Below are 23,703 nucleotides of genomic sequence, written 5' to 3'. Positions count from 1 at the left end.
TCAAGGACTTCTCGGTGATCTCCTCCAGCGAATCCAATGGTCTACAGCATTCTGTAAGGCGATACACTGCCTTCCCATAGTTATCGCGCAGCACGACTTCTGGGTCAGAGTGAATTTGTATACCCAAATAACAAACAGCCTCTGTCGTCCAAGTAAGCGGAAACCCTAATGAAACCGGGATCGTAGCGGTGGTAAGTGAAAACATAAGGGACTTGTCCTAGTTAATACGTAAACCTGAATGGCCACCAAAGAGTACAATCTCTTTAAGGACTGGTGAAAGATTTTGTTCAGGGTCCTGAACGTACAAGAGTGTGTCATCAGCATATGCTGAAAGTATAAGTTTGTAATGTGTAAATTGAATACCTTGATGAGAGTGATATATCCGCAACCCAAAGGCCAAGGGCTCAGCGGCCAATGCATAAAGCAAAGGGGATAAGGGCCAACCCTGGCACATGCCCCTCGTGATAGTTAAAGGAACGACATCTCACCATCGAGGCGTATTCTGTGCAAAGAACCCAAACTAGTTACAGGAAGAGCTCACCTACTCCCAGGCGACGTAATACAGAAAACATAAATCCCCACTCAACAGAATTAAAAGCTTTCTTTGCTTCTATAAACAATTTCAGCAACACAGATGTCCGAGTCAATGCGTGACATAACCACAAACGTAGTACAGAGGTTAAATATAATAGACCTACCAGGTATAAAGCCGGATTTCTCGGGGCCCACTATATTGGGAGCAAAGCCACCAAGCGATTAGGAAACACCTCGGTGAAAAGCTTAGTATCTGTATTTAAAAGAGAAAGGGACCCGTAGGAGTAACATTGATCAGCCGGTTTACCTGGCTTGAGCAGAGTAACCAATAACTACTTGCGCATTGTCTGGGGCATACAACCTTTGCACATCATATCTTTGAAGAGGCTAACCAAATGTGGAATAACTTTATCCTGATAAGCCTTATAGAAGGCCACCGTCAATCCTTCAGTGCCCGATGCCTTCCCATTCGGCATATCTTTTAACGCAACAGCAAATTCTGTAGGGCGATGAGGGGCCATAAGTCATTCCCTGTGATCATCAGTCAGCCATGTCATAGTTATATGCATTAATTAATTGGCTACGGCTTGCTCATGAAAAGTGGTGCGCAACGGTCAAGGTAATACACGCGGAACTGACCTATCACCTGCCCAGCTTCATAGAGAGGCATGTTCCGTTCATCTAGAACAGTTAATACAGTACTTTCTTCATGGCTAGGCCTAATAGGAGTGGCCAGGGTAGCACCTGGACGCTCCACTCACCATAAATTTTAGCTGCGGCGTACCGCCTAAGTGCACAAACTCATTCTGAGCCAGCTCATTATATTCCACCAGTTTAGCTGGGATATCGCTCAAAAGTGTCTGGTCTGCCAACTCACCATGTGCGCTTCATTGTGGCCATGTCCCTCTCTAACCTTGCTAGAAGATCCCAAATTGAGCGAAGCACCCCAGCATGCTTTGAGATAGTAACTCCATGGATGTAGATTGTAAAAGCCTGCCAAATAGTGGTGAATTTACCCACCAAGCCCAAGTTGATCTGAAAATAATCATCAATCTCCTGTGCAAACTCTTGCCGTAACACAGTGTCTAACACTGAGTATTGTGGGGAGTGCCAGGAAAACGCCTGTGAGCATGGATCCACTAGCTCAAACACTAAACGCACCGGGCACTGGTCCAAGTACGTTCGGGGCAGATGCTCATACGGCTTGACCATGGACTGTGCAAAATAAACCAATAGTCACTTCATGTATGAATGTCTTGAATAGTAGAGTAATGTGTGTATTCCCTTCCCTGTGGGGAGCGGCAGCGCCATGCATCCACTAGGCTGTTACGTCCAGCCATCTCTGCTATTGCACGGGCTGCCAGTAAGGGTCATCGGGGCGGGCCCTGGGATCGATCTGAGTCAGGTGATTGAACACAATTAAAGCCCCAAATCTGAGGAAGACTATCAGAATTGGCCATCTTGGCATGAAGTGTATGCTAAAACCGTGGGTCCTCATAGTTAAGCCCATAGATCCCAACTAGTAACACCTCAAATTTATCTTTGTGGCAATGCACCGCCACAAAACACCCACCAGGGTCCACACAAACCTCCTGTAATTGTATTTCTGAACCACAACTGGCCCAAATCAGGACCCTGCGTGAATGAGTAATAAAACCAGAAGCATAACATACACCTTTTGTGCGCCTTTGTGTGAGTAGCCCACTAATAGGAGCCAGATGTGTGTCCTGCAAAACAGCTACATTTCTCTTGTGTTGTTGTAAATACAAGAAAAGTTTTCAGATTTTACTATTATCGCTAATCCTCTAACGTTCCAAGTTAGGAAATTCAGCAATAAAGGACACCTATTAGTAGTGGCCATATCCCTCACCTCAACAGGCATGACTACCCTGTGCAGTGAGAAAACAGTAAACAAGATATACCAAATGCTCCTGAGTAAAACTTTTTTTTGTGACAGTAAACTTATTCAAAGTGCCAGCATCCACCCCCCCACTCCATGTCCCCAACTTGTGACACAGCAAAGTATAACCCAACCCAGTCCTCCCTAATCCCCCAGTCAGCAAACCCGTTATAAGGCCCAGACCCTCCCAATTCCCAATACAACAAACCCCATGAGAACAATAAGCTGCACACATGGAAGCAGAAAATGCCCGCCGATCCCCTCTGCAGAATAAAGTTATGAATGGGCCACGTTTGAAATAAACAATATGCCAATCATGCAGCTGAAATGCAGGAACAGGTTACCCTACCCCACAACCCCGCATATATTTCAAGCATGGTACCGGTTATGACAAATTGTCTGATCTACATAAATAAATTCCAAACATGTTCAATTAGAAAACAACTGTGCTAATAACATTATGAAAAAATTAACAGACCCATAGTAGTCCTGACATGCAAAGGATAAAAAGTGAATTATAATCAACCAGGTTCATCTAAATCGGAAGAGGTCCCCAACACTCTGTTCACTGCCCTCGGGGATCTCCGTCTACTGCACACCGCTTGCGCTGCTTAAGAAATCATTGCAAACTCTTCGAATCGGCAAAGATCTTAGTTTTGCTGTCGACAGTCACCTTCAGGCAAGCTATATAAAGTATAGCATAGTCAGTGTTCAGTTTCTTTTGTTTCCTCTTTACTGGGAGGAACTGCTTCCGTGCTTCCTGAATCTCTGGTGTAAAATCAGGGAAAAGGTTCTACACCTTCATAGTGAAGGGTTTGCAGTTCTCTAGAGCGGCGCAGTGCTGAGTCCCTATCCCTGTAATTTAATAGCCTTGCTATAATCGGACGGGGTCTGGCCCCAGGCATCATCCTCGGGGCCAACGAACAATGAGCACGTTCCACCACAAACATATCAGAAAATTTCTCCTATCCCAGAAGGTCTAGAAGAAGCTTTTCCACAAAGGTCTCCATATAGCCCACATTCCAGGATTCTGCAAGCCCAGTAATTGGTAGATTATTTAGTCTAGAGTGGACCTCTAAATCTTCAGCCTTGGACTGCAGCACCAAAATCGTCTTCTCCAACTTCTTTCGGGCTTCCATCACTGAATTAAGTTCATCTTCAGCATCTGACACGTCTCTCAACAGTATCAGCAACAACGACGCAGAAGGGGGACCCCACACCTTGTGGCAGAATGGGCACAACAAGCGTATAAACACACCCAGAGGGAGTCAACACAGGTCTCACCAGTATTGTAGGCCACAGTCCAATGACCACAGGCACATTCCCAACTTCACAGCACTGTAGGGTGGGCCAGCATAGAGGAACAAGTTGAGTAGCAAGTGAAGAACAGAACTCCCCATCCAGATAGGGTCAGCAGACACTGGATTCCAGCCTCGCCCCAAACCGCAACAGCATGAGGGCAGAATCCCCCATGGGAGCCCCAGAAAGATCAGCGATCAAATGAGCCCCCCTCCTTCATCCAGGGGAAGCCAAGAGATGAACCCAGCTCCAACAATGCCCCTGATACAGGACGAGACTCGGGTGTAGGGTCAAGACCCACTGCGGCTCATGCGGGCCTAGTGAAATTGCCAGGCATCCACTGGGGTCCGCATCTTCAGCTCACCTCAAAAGATGCAAGATAGGATGCAGGGCAACTCCGCCTTCCAGATCCAGAGCAGGCCCATTGGAGCGTGGCACCCTCAGCATAGCGCTCGGCCTCTGTGGTCCACTGCCACCCGGCTCCCGCCTCCAAAAAGGATCTCAACATAGGGAGGAGCCCCCGCAAGTCACCGGGGGGGTCCATACAGGGACCAGCAGGGGCAATCACCAGAGCATTGGGGCAACACTCAGGCCCCACACAACAAGCCACACCTCTGCGAGGAGCCAGCAGCGTAGGATCAAAGCGGGCCACGGAAGCTGCCACACACCTAGGCCCGTGATCTCAAAAGAGGCACCGGAGTGTGGGGTGCACAGGGCAATGTCCAGCGGCGTGTTAAAGTGCTCAATGGCGCAGGATCATTCAGGATTCTGTCAGCGGCCGAAAGAGCTTGCCTATCAGGTGGCCAATTTTGGGTCAGGTAAGCTCCGCCCCGCCAATTGGATACTTTTCTGGTCGGACTAGTTGAATATCTAGAGCAAAAAGTTTTGAAAAAGTTCTTTCTGTGATCAAACACACACAGGAGTGCCCTTCCAAGGTGTCAAGGACACCAGGGAGAGCACTTACAGAATCTTAGCATTTCAGGCAGAGGAAAACCGCAAACAATCAGTCTAGGTCTGTTTGCCAGTGGTCAGCTGGATTATTTGCAGGGAGGTCCTCTCCTCTTCAGCTTTTGTATGTTTTTGGAGCCACCCAGGAGATCTTCACATCCTTCTCAAAGGCCACAGATGTCAAGTGGAACAGGTTTTGTCTGCCTGGTATACTTTTACAAGTCCATCAATGTTCTGAGGAAGGACGAGTCACGGTCCAGCTTTGTAGGGCTCACCAGGCTGTGGGTGGGGGACACCCTAAGGTACTCATAGTTCCTTTGTGACCAATGAAGTGAAGGTTCCCAGGCCTTGGCCTACCTAAGTTTGCAGTAGTTACTGTTTACATTAAGGCAAACAGCGTCAAAATGCCATGTGTGAAGGCAATTTCAAGACGATGAAAGACTTTGGTCACACTAAACATGGGTTCTGAAGGCTGGGGTGAGTGTGTGAAGTGTAATGTGGTAATCATAGTGTCCTCCCGAATCTAACACTGAAATCCATTTCTAAATAAGCACGGTTACCACAGTAAACCTTGAGACAGACATCCGTTAGGACTAAGGCGATACATAAGAATTATCCTGGCATCCTGTTTACTCACTTTGAAGGGTGCAAAAATGTATATGTGCTTCAGATAAATCTGTCATGCAGGATGTGACATTAGGGTGTCAACATAAGGGGCACAGTCCAAACCCTGCATGTTCTATTTAGTTCAGAGAAACCATCTCTGCCCATTCAGGTCAGCCTATTGTAAGCTCATGGGAGGAATGTCATACCTCATTCACAGCTCATTCAACCCCGAGGACAGGCTGGGACAAGTTTGGAGAGCTAACAAAGATTAGCCACTTGAAAGCTCAGAGAGGTCAAGGGTAACTCCGTAAAAGTTACTTTCCCATAATATTTAGTAAAAATATGTTTTCACTATTGAATTGGGGTTTCAATAACTATTAAAAATAGAGATTTAATTAATTTTGTAGCTGATCCCTTCCCCAAGTTAACATTCTTAGTATTTTAATCTGTGCTCTACTTTTCTACCTAGGAGAGCCCGGATTTCAACAGTGAAAATAGGTTTTTAGGCCTTGTCACTATAGGGATATGTTCATTTCCTACATGTCATATTTGCACTCAAGCTTATGGATTGTAAGGCCTACTTAGGGGTTTCTTACTAATATTGAAAAGGGAGGTTTTCACCTGTTAAAAAGGATTATTTTAGCAGTGTGCACAACAGGTCTCACACTGCAGCAGCCAGGCAACAACGGCAATCCTGAAGCCATTTTTTCCTTTTTATATTATTGGGTGGCACAAAAAGTGCTGCAGCTCACAAGTGACATTTAACGTTTGATGCCCTGGGTGTATTTCTGCACTGTATACTATGGCTTTATAGAAAAAAGTAAACAAGGCAATCATGGATTAGTTAATTTCCTCATTTTATGGGTCAGAGCACATATACTGGGCATTGGACTGAAATAAAAGTCAGCAAAAAATGTGGGGTGACCATGCAAAGAGGAAACGTTTTCACAGTTGGTTTGACATTGCTTATTCTTTATATTCTATAAATTGACATATTTTACATTACATTACTGATAGTTACAAATATGTGATTTTTCCAGAATCAACCAACTATTGTAATGAAGATCGAAGCTGGATTACAATTTGGATGTCTATTTGAAGGTTTGACACCTATACACAAGATAATAGTTAATGTGAAGCAAGTGCTGGCATGAACACAAAACTTGACCAAAATACGGACAGGTAAAAATGTCAGAAAGGGGCTAGCTCTCAGAATAGATAGCTAATTACACCACTTTGACAAATGACATTATTGTTGGTTTCATGGCAGTAAAAATGGCATAATGTACAGGAACATGATATGTATGACATTACCAGCTCCATTATTAATGTGATCCCTGAGCACAAAACCTACATCATCAGCTGTGGCTTGTTATATACTAATATCATTTGTATAACTAAGGACAGGGTAGTTCCCCGTAAACCCAGAAACGTTTTCACAAAGTGTCTTATTATGTCTCAGCATCCATTTGCAACATGGCATGGTGATTTAAAATCGCAATGTCACACCTGGGTAAAACTACTCCACAAATGGAATGAAACTTCGAAATTCAAATTTGTAACCGAGTATGGGCAGAGATTGCCTTTTGATTAGAATCAACCTTTAACGGCCTGCAACTGATTACATCTGCCAACCTGACCTATCACATAATCACCTTACAGTTATCTTGCTTCACTCTCAGAGGCTTCAAGGCCAATAATAACAAGGAATCATTTGATACAGGATCTATAAGAATTATATCATAGATTCTATCACGAGAACGCTATCCATGTTAAGATTATACCAACCTTAACCAACCAACAGCTCTGAAGTAGGTGGTAAGTGAAAAGAGAGCGTTGCTCAAGACTCCTCAAAAAACCATCCACAAAGCCAATACTCCTTGTTTTTTTAATGCAAGAGCAAAGCTATTGACTTTGCCAGAGCTTGTTTGTAAAGCATAGTAAAAAATATGGAAAATCAAAAAGGCTGGCAGTGCGTCACATGCGGGTGGACCAGTGGCCATCTTAGAATAGTTTGTTTTTATGAGAAAAATTGGTCCCTAGATGTTCTCTGGTGTGTCACAAAACATGAGCACACAAGTGGCCAATATGAAATTGGTTTTCTGATAGTAGAATATTCCATGATGTCTGGTAGTGTATGCATCATAGCATCACGATGCGTGTATGCATGTCATAATGTACAGATGGCTATTTTGGCTTTTGTTGCAAGGTTAATTTACTGTATGTGGAAATCCAAAGGCCCTTTTCCGACAGTAAAATAAATTATAAAAAAAGAAGCATTGGGTGTGGCTTGGGCGCCTGCTAGATGACAACCCTGTCATCAAGTCTTGGATCCCATTCCAGGCTAGACAACCGGATTCAGCCTGGTTCGTTTTACAGCTGGCAAGAGTGGCTCAGTGTCAGTGAGCGGCCGGGTAAGTGCTTTCGTGACATTTATCATCTTCTTTTAGCACTTTCACTGACATGGCCTGTGCTGCTGCTCGCTGTGCCCTGTGCTGCAGGGTGATCCTGCCCTTTCTGCCTGAAGACAAGAGTGACACGCATTGGACTCTCCTCTCTTCACACAATTGCTGGGCTTCATTCTGGCTACAAATCCAATTTCAACATGAGGAACGGTTTTTTACAAATCTGTTTGCTGGCTTGGCACTTCTGTTGCCCTTTATGTTTTTCCAAGTACAGCTAATATGCTCCAACCTCTCCCATTCTCAGGAAAACCTATGGTGCTCTATTTCCATTCCTAAAATGCCACACTCTTTGATTTCGTATAGTGTCTAAAACCTACTTATTTTGGACTTGCTCTTGCTGCATGGTGTTTGAGGTGATTTTTCTCATACTTTTAACAAGAACTTTTTTATCTTTTCTTTCTCATTGTCAGCATGCTTTTTCATGGAACGGATTAGACGGTGTCACAACACATCTCTTCCACTAACATGTTTTCCAGGACATCCAACCTGCCTCATGAAAGTGATCTCAATTTTAATATGGCAGAGAGTAGTGGCACAAAGTTTTCTATACCAAAACCTACATTGCAGCCCTCTAATCCTCCCCACCCTCGTAAAGATGGTAAGGGTGACAGCAACAAACGACTGAAGAAGCCAATTTCACTCGCTAAATCTCCTCTATCGCTCACTCTGGAGGATTTAATGGAGGAAATTAAACTACTGAACCCCTTCATTGTGGATACTAACACCTCTCTTCAATGATTAGAGGATTGTTGGTTTTGGATCTTGAGTCCCAGGTTTTGGATCTTGAGGTTAGAATCGATGATGCACAAAATATATCCACAAAAATCCTGGAAATGGGCAAGGAGATCGGCAATTTAAAAAAAGCAGAAGATTTAGAAAATCTTACCCAATGCTACAATCTTATAATTTACAGCATCTCGGATGGTGCTGGGGGAGGTGACATGATCTCGTTTTTGGAAATCACCATACCAAAATTTGATAATTTATCTGATGGTACCCTTCTCAACACCCAAAGAGCTCACCATCTTGGCCCTAAACTTTCCTCTTCTATTTTGGTGTCCAAACTCAGCGGCATTTGTGTACTCTTCGTACAATTTACTGATCTCATGAAGGTCCTCTCTACCTCCAAGCAGTGGAAATGAATGTTGAGGTCTGAACAAAAGGTTATCTTCTCTCAAGATGTAGCATGAGTTACTGCTACCAGATGAAAGGAATTTCTTCACTTACATCATTCTCTGCGAGTTATGAATACAAGATTTTACCTTAGCGACCTGTCTTTTCAAGGTTACCGACGAGGACAAAACTATGACTTTTGAATATCCTGCTCAACTTAGAGGCTGTATTCAGCTTCATACATGCAATGCAATGTGCACTAGCTACACTAGATTGATCCTCCATTGTTCACAAATGTTTATATGCTTGTTTCATAGTTATAAAAATGTCCCTTTGTGCCATTTATGTCTCTTCTGTTCTTCAGTTACTTTTTTTCTCTTCTGTTAATACGTATCATCTGCTCTTTTTTACAGGTCGTGTGTCTGTCATGTCAGAGCGACTTGCCTGATTGTGTTCCCAGATCGCTTGCTGTGGCTTATTACTTTATAGTCCTCCATCCTATTGGAGTTCATCACCCCTTCAGTGTTATTTATTCTTGAGGTAAGTCTCCATTTTATTTATTTCTGTAGTCCCACTCTATATGGTTCTTTTTTCTTTCTCTGTTTTTAGTAATACCCATTTAAGGTGTGTTAACTTTTTCTTATCCTCACTGCTTTCTTTTCTAGGGTTTCAGTATCTCTCTTCCTTTCCCTTCTTCTTCCGGAGTCGTCTCTCCACATGGTACTTCTGCACTTCCCATTTTCAAATCTCTCTGTTTTCTTGCTTTCTCTCTTATGGTTCGAGTCTTTTGTACTTCTCAAAAAACCCTTCTCTCTTCATCATGTAGGGTTCTCTTTTGTACCTTGTTTTTCTTTTTTTTGCTTTCTGTTCATTCCCCCTTTGCAACCATTTTTTGCATATAATATTTGCTCATTCTGGTGTGATGCACTTTTGTTTCAAATATCTTTTTCTGTTGGATCTAGATTATGTCTGAAGGCACTGTTCCATAACTTAGTCTCCTTTATTTTTAAGAATGCTCTTAGAATTCTTTCATGGAATGCCAAAGGTTTTAAGAGTCTAGTCTTAAAACAGAGAGTTCCTACTCATCTCTCGAAATTAAAATGTCAAATAGCTTTCTCACAGGACACTTTCCTTTCTCTAAAGGTGGCTGCCTTCTTGAGAAAAGGATAGGTGGGTCTTGTTTATTGCTCCCCAGCTTCACAAAATAAGAATGGGGTTATTAGCCTTTTTCATAAAAAAAATTAAGTGAATACTATTAAACAGGATCATCCTGATGGGCAATTGTTGTATATAGTTACTAAGCTAAATGGCACCTCCTATACCTTCCTTAACATTTATGGCCCCACTGGGGTGGACATCCAATTTTGGGAATCTATGTTAGCTCGATTGATTTCTTGGTCTACTGCCAATCTCATTGCAGGTGGAGATTGTAATAAATTGTTAGAAACCATTCTTAATAAAAGTTCAACATTTAGGTCGATTCCCCAACAAAATGTGCAAGGCTTCTCAACGCATGTTCTCTAAAAGGGCTGTTGCTGATGCTTGGCGCATTTATACCCAGATTTATTCAAATATTTTTTAATCCTAATCTCACCATTCAAGATCTTCTATAGATGACATCTTTCTGAATAAAAATCTAATACAGAATCTTCTTAATGCTGAGATTGATGGCATTTTGATCTTCGATTATGCCCCAGTCATGGTCGATCTGGACACCCTTCATGTTCAACTTTGTACCAAGAAATGGTATTTTAATAATTATTTATTGCATGACTTGGACTTTAAGGGTTTCCAACATTTCATAACCACATTTTTTCATATTAATATTACCCCGGACTCTCAATTTTCACTTAATTTGTGATTCATTTAAAGCTACTGCAAGGGGGTACATTATAAATTATTTTGCAAAAAAAAGGCTGCATATAAAGAGTGCTCAAATTTGTCACACCAAATAAAAAGATTGGAACAGGAGTATTACTCTAGTAATCATAAAGACATCTTGTCTCGCTTCACTCAAGCAAAGTTATTGTTCAACAAAACCTCCATTTAACATGCTTGTGGTACTATACATACAAATGAATGCTCAATATTATGATGTTTCTAAAAGAAAAGGTCAAATACTTGCCAAGTACTTAATAGTCAAGGAACAAAAAGCTGGAATAGAGCTCCTTCATGATAATGGCAGTAACACATTATATAAAGATTGTGATATTTTAAACCATTTTACTGAATTTTATTCTCAACTCTATGCAGATAATTCTGCATGTGAGGTGAGGTCGCACTGAATGCATTTTTTAACACCTACCTAAAAGGACTTATCTAGCAAAGAGATTCTAAGTGCAATTTCTAAACTTCCAAAAGACAAGGCAGCCGGTCCCGGTGTCTCCACTGATGCATTTTCATCCAAATGTCCTAATTTATTAGTAGCCAGGCGTTTAACATTATTTCAGCATTTTCTCCCACTTAATAGTTCAGTGGTATCTTTTTCAGAGGCTATAACCTATCTTATCCTGAAAAAAGAAAAAGATCTATCAGAATGAAAAAATTACAGACCAGTCTCCATTATAAATACTGATTGCAAGATATTTGTTATAGTTTTAGCCCTCTGTATCATTGTTTTTATTCCACATCTTGTCGGCCCAAACAAACAGGTTTTGTTAAAAGTGGTAACATTTCTAACAACTGTAGACCTTTCTTAAATATCCTCCATGGCGCTTCCAGATGTAATATCGTTCTTGCTGCACTCTCCTTGAATGCTGAAAAAGCCTTTCATCGAGTAAATTGGGTATTTGTTTAAAACCTTAAGATGGCTTGGTCCTAAATTCCTACCATTTGTTAGTCTATTGTGTGCTCCCCCCACCACTTAGTTTTTTCCCAAAGGCTTGCAATCTTGGTATTTCCCTCTTAAAAGAGGCACGAGACACGGATGCCCCTTATCCCTATTGCTCTTTATACTACCTATAGAACCATTTTTTGGATCAATCTTTAGATCTACCACCATTTCCGGTAATTAATTAAAACATTTGGGAGTAAAATTCACAGCATATGCTGATAAAATGTTATTATATATTTCCAACCCCCGATCCTCTATTCCTGCTTTTCTTGTTCTGCTTTCCACCTAATCTTCAGTATCTGGATACAAAATAAATATTGATAAGTCAGAGGTATTGCCTTTTGAAAAATTGCGTCTCAAAACATATGTTCAATAACTCTGGTATTCTCTAGAAAAATGCCATTATTAAATTCCTCGGCATTACTTATGCCCCACAATTAAAAATAACATCCTTTAGAACTTGGAGAATTTGAAAACTAAAATGAATTCCTTATCCGATTTGTGATCTCCTCTTTTTCTCTCTTGGTGAGGCACATTAGATTTAAAAAATAATTATGATGCTACCTATTATCAATTTTTATCTATCTATGCTCCTTTTTATGTCTATGTCTATGTCTATGTTTATGTTTATATGTTTCTAAAGCGCTCGAATGCCGAGGCATCTTGGCGCTGAGGTGTAGTAACAGGGGACATAAGAAGAAATCACTCATATGGTTTCAAAGAGGCGTGTTTTTAATCCTTTCCTAAAAACCTGAAGGACGGGTTGCAGTCTCATAGCCTGGCTGCACAATATGTAATCGTCCGACCGCCCCAGCGTGTTCTTCTGATTTTTGGGACTCTAACAAGACCCTGCGTAGCTGATCTAAGGGGGCGTTCAGGAACATAGGGTACAAAGAAATTCTCTAAGTCCTCTGTCGCACCGCCGTAAATTGCCTTGTGCACATATGTAAGCGCCTTGAATTCTATACGTTCTTTTATAGGTAGCCAGTGAAGAGATCGTATCCCTGCTGAAGTTGGCTGTCCTCTACTTAAACCCAGCAGCAACCTAGCTGCTGCGTTCTGTAATGCTGCAACTTCAACAGTTGACATTTATCAATCCCCAAAAATAAGGCATTGGAGTAATCCAACTAAGAAAGAAACAGAGCCACCATCACAGTTTTTTGTAGTTCTAATGGGATGAAAGGGAAAACCTTTCTCAGTGTTTTCAGGAGGAAAAAACAAGAGGACACAAGACTATTCACTTGGGCCCCCAAGTTAAGTTTATTATCAAAAACGATGTCCACATTTCTAACCTTCTCTACTGGGGACGGACATACTTCGGCCTCTGATGGCCACCATGATTTATTCCACAGGGGCAGACCTGGCCCAAACTCCATCACTTCTGTTTTATCTGTGTTTGTCTTTAAATAATTCTGACCCATCCAGGACATGATCTCTGTAAGGCAAGAATGAAATCTGCCTGCTATAGCTCCGAGCTGATTGTTGGTAGCCAGGACAAGTTGAGAGTCATCAGCATACGAGACCAAAACAAAGCCATGTTTTCTGACGAGGTCAGCTAAAGGTGTCACATACAGATTAAACAACTTAGGAGATAGGGCTGACCCCTGTGGAACTCCACCAGGAAGGAGAAAACCATCCGATGTCATACCTTCCCAGAACAGCTTCTGCTCCCTGCTACTGAGAAAGGATACCAGAAGAGCCAGGGCTGTTTCTCCTATCCCAATCTCCCTCCGCCGCTGCGCCAGAGCCATGTGGTTGACGGTATCAAAGGTGGCTGACAGGTCAAGGAGTACTAAAATTGCCTTTCCACCACTATCTACAGCTCTGCGGATCTCTTCGGCTGCCTTAACCAGAGCTGATTCCGTCGAGTGTCGTGGCCGAAAGCCATGTTGGGAAGGGTCCAGCAAGCTATTAGTATCTAAATAAGCTGTGAGCATTTTATCCAGGTATTTCTCCAGAACCTTGGCTGCATAAGGAAGGCCGGCAATAGAGCGATAGTTGTTAACATTGCCCGGGTCCAAACTTGTTTTTTTTAAAAGGGGAGTGATAGCCGCCCGTTGCCAGATAACGGGGTACTGTCCAGATTTTATAATTTGATTCAGAATAGGTGTAAGATATTTACAGATTGGATCTGCTGCTCGATGCATAAAAGAAGGTAGGCAGGGGTCGGTCGGAGCTCCAGATTTCAGAGAGAGCAAGATGTTATTAACCTCCTCTTTGCTCATCGGCTGAAAACTGATCAGCCTGTTCGAAAGCTGTGTGCGGGGCGCCGACGTATCCCGAGGTTGTATCGTATTAGAAAATTTGTCATAAATTCCCTTAAAATCTTTTTTGATTCCTAAATAGCATGGTGCCTACATTCTTATGAAATAAAAAAAGCTTGCATTTCTCTATTTAAACATAAAAAAACTAAAAACAGTGGTGTTAATTTTCCAAATTTTCCTCATTACCACAGATTCGTCGTTAAACAAATATGGACCTCTCTAGTGTCTCCTTCTCCTATGAATCCCCCCATTTGGCACACTATTGAACCTTCCCTAATCTTACCTTTTTCCTTTATGGAGTAGGTGCTAATTACCCCCAACCCCAAATCTCTTTCCTCTCCCATATTAAACTATAATGGCAAATGGCACACACCTTCCTATCTTACACCCACTCAGCTCAATACTTGTTATTACGTTCCCATCTCTGGTATAATTAAATTATTACCATTGTTTAAAAGGTACTAAAATGGCCAAGTTGGATTTCAAGAGGTATCAATAACTTTCTCATTTATTGACTAGTAATCATTTCATGTTCCTTGAAGAATTTCTTTCCACCGTCAATAACCCCAGTTCCTTCTGACATAAATCTAACCAGTTATTGGAAATTCTTTGGCTCAAAATCATAGGCCCTTCATTAATCACTTATGATAATCTAGTAGCTCCCGTTCAACCCTCTGATTTCTCTATTGAGACCAAAGCATCTTTACTATATAAAAAAGGTAGTGAAACTGACATAGACAGGCCTAAATGTAAAATTGAAATACTGTGGGATGCAGTTCTGAATAGGTAATTCCCTATTCCCTTATGGAGTCGATTATGAGATAAATTTCATTCCAAATCCCGTTCCGCTAGTATTACCCAAACATTATTTTTCTGGTATAACAGACTATTTGTTATTCCTTCTTCATTATTTATTATGAAAGTATCTGATACTGATAAATGTTGGTCATGCAATACTGATGGTGAGGAGTTTATGCCTATGCTATTTTACAGTCCCAAAGTTTCAAAATTTTGGAAACAGGTCTGGTATAAACTGTCTGAAATATGTAATATTAGTGTATCATTTGACATTGTACATTTATTTTCTTGGTTGTTGATCTCATATCTGGTCTACTGATGTAACTACAGGCAGACTTGTGGATCTTCTCCTGGCCCTTGCATTTCATAATATAACTTCAAATTGAAAGAACCTCAACAATATTACCTATCTTCAATGGTGGAATTTGATTTACAATAGCGACAGGTTTGATACCGCTTACTTGTCATCTATACATATGACTATTTAGAGAGACCTATTATGGTTTCCGCTGACTTCCTTCCTATCTGAAAATGTAGCTATAAATAGTAGACCATATGATGTTTTAAAGCCTCCATGAATAATTCTAATTTTCCTACTACTTTCTGTTAAGTTCTTTTTTAAATACTTTACTTTTTAATAACTTTATACTGCACTAAATTATGGCATGTGGTTTCTTTTTTGCACATGGTTGGAATCCTGTTTTGTTAAAATTCCCAAAATGCTGTTTATATATAGCTTTTCCATTTATCCTTTGTTTGTTTGGAGTTACGCATGCATATTTTCCTATTTGATCTTGTATATGGATCTGCAGCCCCCATAGAAAGAGGAAACTTCCGCAGGGGATGGTTTGCACAAAATATTCCTGATTACAACGCAGGCACCCTTGCACCATGGTGCAAGTGTGCTTGCATTGTCGCTAGGCAGCACGTTGTGCACCAGCACTGGGAAAAAGCAAGAAGGTATCTTATCATATTAAATACAGCACATTCCTGCTCTTTCGCCATTTGCGGCAGGCATGGCTCGCTGCTGGGGGGTCGTGCGGGGAGGGGGGATCAAGCGGGGGGTTATGCAGGAAGGTCGCCCGAGGTGGTTTAATTTAATAATAAATAAAACAATTATTAAACACCTTCCCGGCGGCCGGATCCCGCGTCTTTTCTGCTCCTGCCACAGGAAGCAGAAACAGGCAGCCAGGCTCCCTCCCCTAAGCCAATCACAATGCTGCAAGCAGTGTTGTGATTGGTCGGGGACGCCGCCCAGCCAGGGGCTTATGGGGAGGCCATTTTCTCCATGTAGACTGCATTGCAGCCTGCATGGAGAAGGGCAGACTATGCATGACTGGTTTGGGCGGCCCCAGGGGGATGACCAAACAGTTTTTTGTGCACTCGGGAGTGGGCAGGCAAACCACTCCTCCCCTGCCGTGCTTGCAGAGCAGCCCCACACACCCGCCCGCAACCAAACATAAAATGGTAATAACTGAAAGTTATTACCATTTTATGTTTCTGCTTCTTGCACTGCGAGAAAGAAGTGGGGCGACCACCCTAGTGGAGGAACTGCCCCTGCCTTTCCCTGTCATGCAGTGCAGCAAGTGGCTTGCTGTGCTGCATCACATATTGATAAATATGCCCCTAAGTCTGTTCAAGTTTTCCTAGAAGTTTAAAGGGCTACAAGATTGAAAGGAAGCCCCCGATTGCCATGCAGTCATAAGGCGCTGCCAGAAACTAGACTGCAGTCTACATAAAAGATAAGTCGCAGTGGCGCTGGAGTGCAGCAGTGATGGAGAGCTAACATCAAGAACCAAGTACTTACCAGGGTTGGGCAACTAGCTGTTTTGGAGGTGCGTTTGTGTCTGGGGCAGAGGAAGATTCACAAGCCATAACATCCACTGAGGTGCAGGAACCGCCACAATAGAACTGATATTAATAAAGGCACTGTGTGCCACTGGAAAGCCCGGATTGGAGGGGAAAGCAAGAGCTGAAACACCAGAAAGACATGACCTGATACCAAGTGCTGGCATTGCGGATCATCATCCACAGCACTTCCCAAAACTCCAGAAGCATCACCGGGGGAGGCTGGAAGATCCCCAACCGTACTGGGGGATGGGAATGTGGTGCAATAGGTGCCTTACAAGGTTGATCCTCTGCAGTAGCCTATCTTTCCTCCCATGTGAACATTGCAGGATAGTAAGAATACCCAGTGTAATTTGTTGGTCATGAACCATTTATTTACAAGACTACATTGCTTGTGAATGGAAGTAAAATTGTTATTTTTTAAAAACTACTTACTGGTTGGACATTCAGTTATTAACTTGTATTAGTTTGTTTGTTGAACCATGAGTCTCTATCCCCACAACATTTTCTTGAGTAGGTCTTGAACTGCTCAACTTTGCTTCCCTCAAGGTCATGTGCTCAGAGTATACCTGGTGCTCAGGTTTAAGTACAATAGTAGGAAAGTACCTGGTACTCCCACAAAAGGTACCCACAGGCCTTTATAAGTGTGTAGCTTCTGGACCCTCACTGAAATATAAATATGTTTTTATGATGAAAAATGATGAAAAATAAAAAGTGGGAATGGGTAGGAGAGCTGTGGAGACTGAAGCGAATCAGTGCAGAAGAGATGAGGGTGAGTGGATGAAACCCAACAGAGGAGCAGGGGAGGGTTGGCATAGCTGGTAAGGGGATGAAAAACAATGGAAGGGTGGTGGAACAAAGCAACGTAGGATATGGGGGAAACCATGTTCAGAACAGAAGGGAGAACAACGAGCACGGAGGCTGAGTCAAAAATCAATGGGGGAGCATGGAGCATTGGTAGAGCAATATACTAATTGGTAGGGGATACAAAAAGCAAAAGAAGAGCAGGAAGGGATAGGAGAGAAAAGGAAGAAGTGAGGAAAAGAAACATTTACAGTTGAAAGGAGTCGGAAAAATAAAACACAGCCTTCTCATAAAGAAGAGAGAGAAAAACACATGCACTCCCAAGTAGTGCTGAAAGAAAAAGACGAAATAGTTCCCTGATTGTAAGAAGGGAAAGGGTGCATCTTAACCAGTCAGAAACATTGTGAAATGGAAATGCTCCAGGGCAGGGACAAACTGAACAAGAGGAAGGAAAGGCATTGAATAAGAAGCAAGTTAATTAGATTGGCAAGTAAGTAACCCAATGATAAGCAATGGGCTTTTCCAAAGTCCACTCTATTCATTTATTTGTTTGAGTAGTTTTATATAGCGTGAACATGACCTGATGGTGTCAGAGCGATTTACAGGATAAGCACAACCGAATAACACGAGGAACTTCTCTCTTCTTCCCTTCGCGGCTAAAGTCATCGAGAAGTCATCGAGAAGACCGTCAACAAACAGCTAACCGCTTTCCTCGAGGCAAACAACTCGCTCGACCCATCCCAGTCCGGATTCCGAGCCAACCACAGCACCGAGACCGCCCTCATCGCAGCCACCGACGACATCAGGACCCTGATGGACAACGGGGAAACTACCGCTTTCATCCTCCTAGACCTCTCGGCAGCCTTCGATACCGTATGCCATCGCACCCTAACAACCCGCCTCTTCAACACTGGGATCCAAGGAAAGGCCCTGGACTGGATCTCCTAGTTCCTCTCCGACAGAACCCAGAGAGTCCGTCTCACTCCCTTCTGCTCAGCGGCCACCGAGATCATCTGCAACGTACCCCAAGGCTCCTCGCTCAGTCCAACCCTCTTCAATATCTACATGAGCCCCCTCGCCGCCATCGCACGCAAACACAACATCAACATCATCTCCTACGCCGACGACACCCAGCTGATACTCTCCCTCACCAAAGACCCAGCCACCACCAAAACCAACCTCCAGGAAGGAATGACGGACGTCGCAGAATGGATGAAACTCAGCCGCCTGAAGCTGAATTCAGACAAGACGGAGGTCTTCATCCTCGGACAATCCCCATCCGCCTGGGACGACTCCTGGTGGCCCACAGCGCTGGGCTCCGCGCCATCACCATCGGACCACGCACGCAACCTAGGATTCATCCTGGACTCCTCGCTCACGATGACCAAGCAAGTCAACGCCGTCTCGTCCTCTTGCTTCAATACACTGCGCATGCTCCAGGATCCCCACCGAAACCAGTAAGACCGTCACCCAGGCCCTCGTCACTAGCCGACTGGACTACGGAAACGCCCTTTACGCAGAAACCACTGCCAAACTTCAAAAACGACTCCAATGCATACAGAACGCCTCCGCACGACTCATCCTCGACATCCCTCGCCACAGCCACATATCCGCCCACGTGAGAAACCTGCACTGGCTCCCCGTCAGCAAGAGGATCACTTTCAGGCTCCTCACCCACGCACACAAAGCACTCCACGACATGGGCCCCGAATACCTCAACAGCTGCCTCTCGTTCTACACCCCCACATGCCAGCTCCGCTCTGCCAGCCTCGCTCTCGCCACCATCCCTCGGATCCGCAGAACCACCACCAGAGGAAGATCGTTCTCCTACCTGGCAGCCAAAACTTGGAACTCCCTCCCCGCACACCTACGACTGACCCAGGACCATCTCACCTTCAGGAAACACCTCAAGACCTGGCTATTCGAGCAGTAGCGGCTCCCCATCTCCCTTCAGCGCCTTGAGACCCTCACGGGTGAGTAGCGCGCTCTATAAATGCCCTGATTGATCGATTGATTGATTGGTAATGATAAAAAAGAGTAAACGATATACAATGGGATATGTAAACAAAATTGCAACAAATACTCGGGTAACATAATCTGAAATAAGAATACAAAGTAACAGAATATAAAAGATGTAAACAAAACAATATACAGTAAAATATGTGAATGCTAGGCTCTGAAGTACAGAAGGGAGGGAGTTACAGGGTGGGGAGAGTAGCAGCATAGTTTTCCCCGAGGTAGTTAAGGCATTGCCGAAGAGGGATGTGGATGGCTTGCATCTGATCTCCGTGGCTAGAGTTCCTAATGTTTGCAGCCATTCTAAATCAGGAATGGTAGTAGGTTTTCTTTTTCTTGAATTTTTGTGGCTTAACCCCTACAGCGCGGCGCGGATTACCGCGCTGTGCTGAAGGGTTCGTGCGTGGGCGGGGCCATGACGGAGCGGTTCCGTCATCCGCACAGCGCAACCGATGCACATGATGGAACCGCTCCGTCATGCGCATCGAAAGGGTTAAGAAGTAGGGAGCTCATGCTTCTTGAGAATCAATTTCCTCCCGATAGGATCAGTTTCTGGGACAGGTAGGAGGGGGTATTGTGGTCCAGCGCTTAGTGGGTCATGCAAGCGATTTTGAAAGGCATCTTGGCCTCGAAGGAAAGTATTGGTATTGTACACAATTGGTCTTATGAAGACAAACAACTAAAGCCTTCTGTAGACAATACCTAAAAAATAAGTCTTTATAGCTAGGAAACTGTAGTACTATAAGGGCAATATTAGGTTGTCCCATTATTTTCCTATCCAAATTCAGTATATTAAGAGAAACAAAGGAGAACATACTGCACTGTATCTCCGAGCACTCTGTACACTTATCTCTATTTGTTTGGGAGATATATTGTTGGTAAGTCTTTTCGTGCATTACAGAGCTGAGTGTGGTTTGCGCTCCAGGAGCACGAATTGCTCATGAGCTCATGGAGCACCCTCAATTTACCCATTGAAGAACAGAACATATCAATAATGACATAAGTTATACCTCATGCTAGTCTGCCTAAATCACTTAAAACGATGCGCTGATGGAACTACTATAGACCCCTTCCTTGTGGAATAGTACCAGTCATTTAAAAAGGCTAAAATATACGTTTGAAGATTTACTTTCATAACCATACACATGCAACTGGGAACTCAAAACAAATCATTGTAATACCACCAGGGCTGGACTGGGACCCAAAACCAGCCTTGGCAAAGTGCTTGGCCAGCCCCCAGGGGTTTGGGGGTCCGGCCGAGCTGTTTACCAGGGCCGGTTTCTGCCGATTTCGTTACAGCGGCCGATATTGTAGCTATGCTGCAAAAACGGCCTTGTAACAAAATCGGGCCCCAGGGGCCCAAATCCGGCCCCCAACCCTGGCGGCCCACCTGGGAAATGCCCGGTGCCCGCTATGGCCAGTCCGGCCCTGAATACCACACAAGCTGACCACACATAACTGAGCACTGTGTGCTTTCCGCTCTACAGATAGTCGAGCACATGAATAAATGAGAATCTGCAAAAGTCATTCAAGGTATAAAACATTTTTAAATAGTAGCCAGCTCAGTGTAAGAACACAGTGTTCAGTTTGGCAACTAATGAATGATGTAAAAATAAATACTTTAAAAAAACACATATCTGAAAAGTTAATGTCAGACTGGAATGATAACTGTAAACATTGGCAAGTAATTGTTGCATGCACATTTTTTCAATTCCAATAAACCTTGCATAATAAGTAGACTATTTTGCTAGGAAATTAAACTAAATGCAATTTAGGATGCCCGAGTAGTTTGGTAACCGTAGGCAAGTCATAATTATAGTATATAAAAGCGCAAACACTACAATAAATAGAAAATAATAAACAACTGATGAAATACATAATAAAAAATGCAAAATTATCCCCTAAAAATTATACTGTATTTAAAATGATAGTCATTCAATGTACTCACTACTCACCTTTTTCCACTGCACCTTCCTCAGTTGGGGGCCCGAGTAGGACTAGAGGAGACTGGACCGTACTCTCTTCCGCCATCTTAAAGCCTGACTCTGTTGATAACATGCCACATTACATTATCACATGTAATTTGACATGCAGAATGCATGAAGAAATCTGTCGTTCTTCGATTACATTTTATTATATGGTAACTATTACATTATCACATATTGTATGTTGAAATTGAGAATGTATGATGAAATCTGTAGTTCTTCGATTCAATTTTAGCATATGGTAAATAGCATATACTCGAAACTGGTAGTTCGAAAATGATAGTATCTATTTGTTTCTTTTTACGAAGAAAACCTTGGCCCTGATTCACAAAGAGATTCCGCACTCGGGGTGGAGACTTTGCAGTCGGGGCAGGATCTCTGCACTCGGGGCGGCATCTCTGCAATGGGAAACTGCAGTGCCGGGATCCCGCCACGAGTGCCGAGATCCCGCCGTGAGTGCCGAGATCCCGCCACGAGTGCGGTGATCCCGCCACGAGTGCGGTGATCCCTTCCCGACTGCCGAATCTCCGGTCGAATGCGGAGGCTCTTTGTGAATCACGGACCAAGTGTTTGTTGAACATGTATCAGTGGCCTGGTAACGGTGGCATGTGCCCTAATGCGAGCAATGAGACAGGGGTAGACAAAGACAGTCATAATTGGGGTGCACTGAGCCCCCTACAATCCTTGGCTTCGGTGTCACTGCACTTGCTGCACCAAAGGTTTTACAGGCCAATATAAATATATGTATGTATGTATGTATGTAAATATGTATGTATTACTAGGTTGTGTGTTGCTTGTAGGACACGCATTACATATTTAGGGCCTCATTAGGAGTGGATTTAACTGATAACGGACGTGGTTACAGGCGCACCAGCCCCATTGTGAATTACAAAATGTGTAGAAATGCTGTAGTACAGAAGAATTTCACACAAAGCACTTATAAAATCAAGGGGCGGTGAAAGACCAGGTTGAAAAGGAGGGAAAATAAGCAGGTATCAGTGTTTTACCCAAAAATGTGGGTTATTCTGCCTCTCACACCAAAGTACAAAGATCAATGGTATCGTGACCCAGCCGTAGTGTGGTTCTACTGGGTCTGGTGGCTTAGTGGACTAATGCATCCACTGCAGGGGCCTGTGTTCAACCTTATGGTCACAGGTTCAAATCCTGGTGCGTCCACTCAGCCATTCATCCTTCTGAGGTCGCTAAAATGAGTACCATTGAGTTGGGTAACAATAAACATCTGTTATTCGGCATCAAGATAGCCATGGGCGAACATGTGCTTTACAAATACATATGTTGTGTTTTAGATCATTCCCGTACACCTTTAATCAGCCTTGTGATGCCATTCCATAGTCCAGGGATAAAGAGATTCATTGTCATTTTGCATAGTTCTATCAAAGTTACATTGGTGATTTCAGGGCTACAATGATTGGCAAAATGTGGTTGTGTCCTGCTGATCTTGCCCCCATGCTAGACCTTTAAGGACCATGAAGTAGCTGCTACCACTAGGACACCTGTGAGTCAACTAGAAAGGACCTCCACAGGGCCAGTATTGTGACTTATCTGTCTCTTAGTCCTGCCTCTCTTGTAGTTGAGGCAAAATATGTTAGGCCACATAATGTCAGCTGATCGCTCTGCATCCTACTAGCAGTCAGGAGAGCAGGAATAGTGCATGCTTGCATAGTATATTTTGGCATTGAGAACGGTACATATTATGAAAAACATAGGGCCTAATTCACATACAGCCTCCGCAGTCACGGCGGAGGCCTCGCATTTGTGGTGGGGGTCCCGCAGTCATGAAAGGACCTCTGTACAGCAGTTTTCCATTGCAGAGGTCCTGGCACAAGTGCGAGACCCATGACGCAACTGCGAGGCCTCCGCTGTGTCTGCGGAGGCTGCTTGTGAATTAGACCCAAAATATTTATGGGAGAAATACTTGAATTATAGAGACCAACCACATGCTGTAGTATGGGGTTGCTTGTGTTTTCATCTAAAGGAGAGCTTCCATGGTAGTTCGAGCTGTACTGTTTCGTATGTGATATCTGCATAGCACAAACCTAGTTGAAAGGTAGCGGTGCACTGTTCAGGGTGAAAGGCTAGCATATAATCAATGAGAGATAAGACAGGTAGTGAGTGGGTTTCTGGGAACAGAAGTGCCCCATCACTCCACTGTGACGTAGTGTTCTTTAACGACATGCATCTCCAACTCTTTCCTAGATTGGAGCAGCTTTGGGGTGGGCCTGATCGATGTGGTGATGTTGTTCTAGATGTTGGGTCCATTAACACAAGT

General features: G+C 43.3%; 1 protein-coding gene across 3 annotated transcripts in view; it reads right to left on the bottom strand.

Moving 5' to 3' along the window:
- The window catches only part of OC90 (otoconin 90), an 875,163-nt gene that overhangs the window by 150,221 nt on the left and 701,239 nt on the right, over positions 1 to 23,703 (bottom strand). For all 3 annotated transcript variants that reach the window (XM_085604908.1, XM_085604909.1, XM_085604910.1), the window contains one exon: positions 21,384 to 21,473. In XM_085604908.1, coding sequence (XP_085461034.1) covers positions 21,384 to 21,473 — 90 coding nt within the window. The remainder of the gene's footprint in view (positions 1 to 21,383; positions 21,474 to 23,703) is intronic.

The sequence above is a fragment of the Triturus cristatus genome, chromosome 5_1 (assembly GCF_964204655.1).
Source record: "Triturus cristatus chromosome 5_1, aTriCri1.1, whole genome shotgun sequence".
Taxonomy (NCBI): domain Eukaryota; kingdom Metazoa; phylum Chordata; class Amphibia; order Caudata; family Salamandridae; genus Triturus; species Triturus cristatus.
This window is presented reverse-complemented; position numbering and strand designations above follow the sequence as displayed.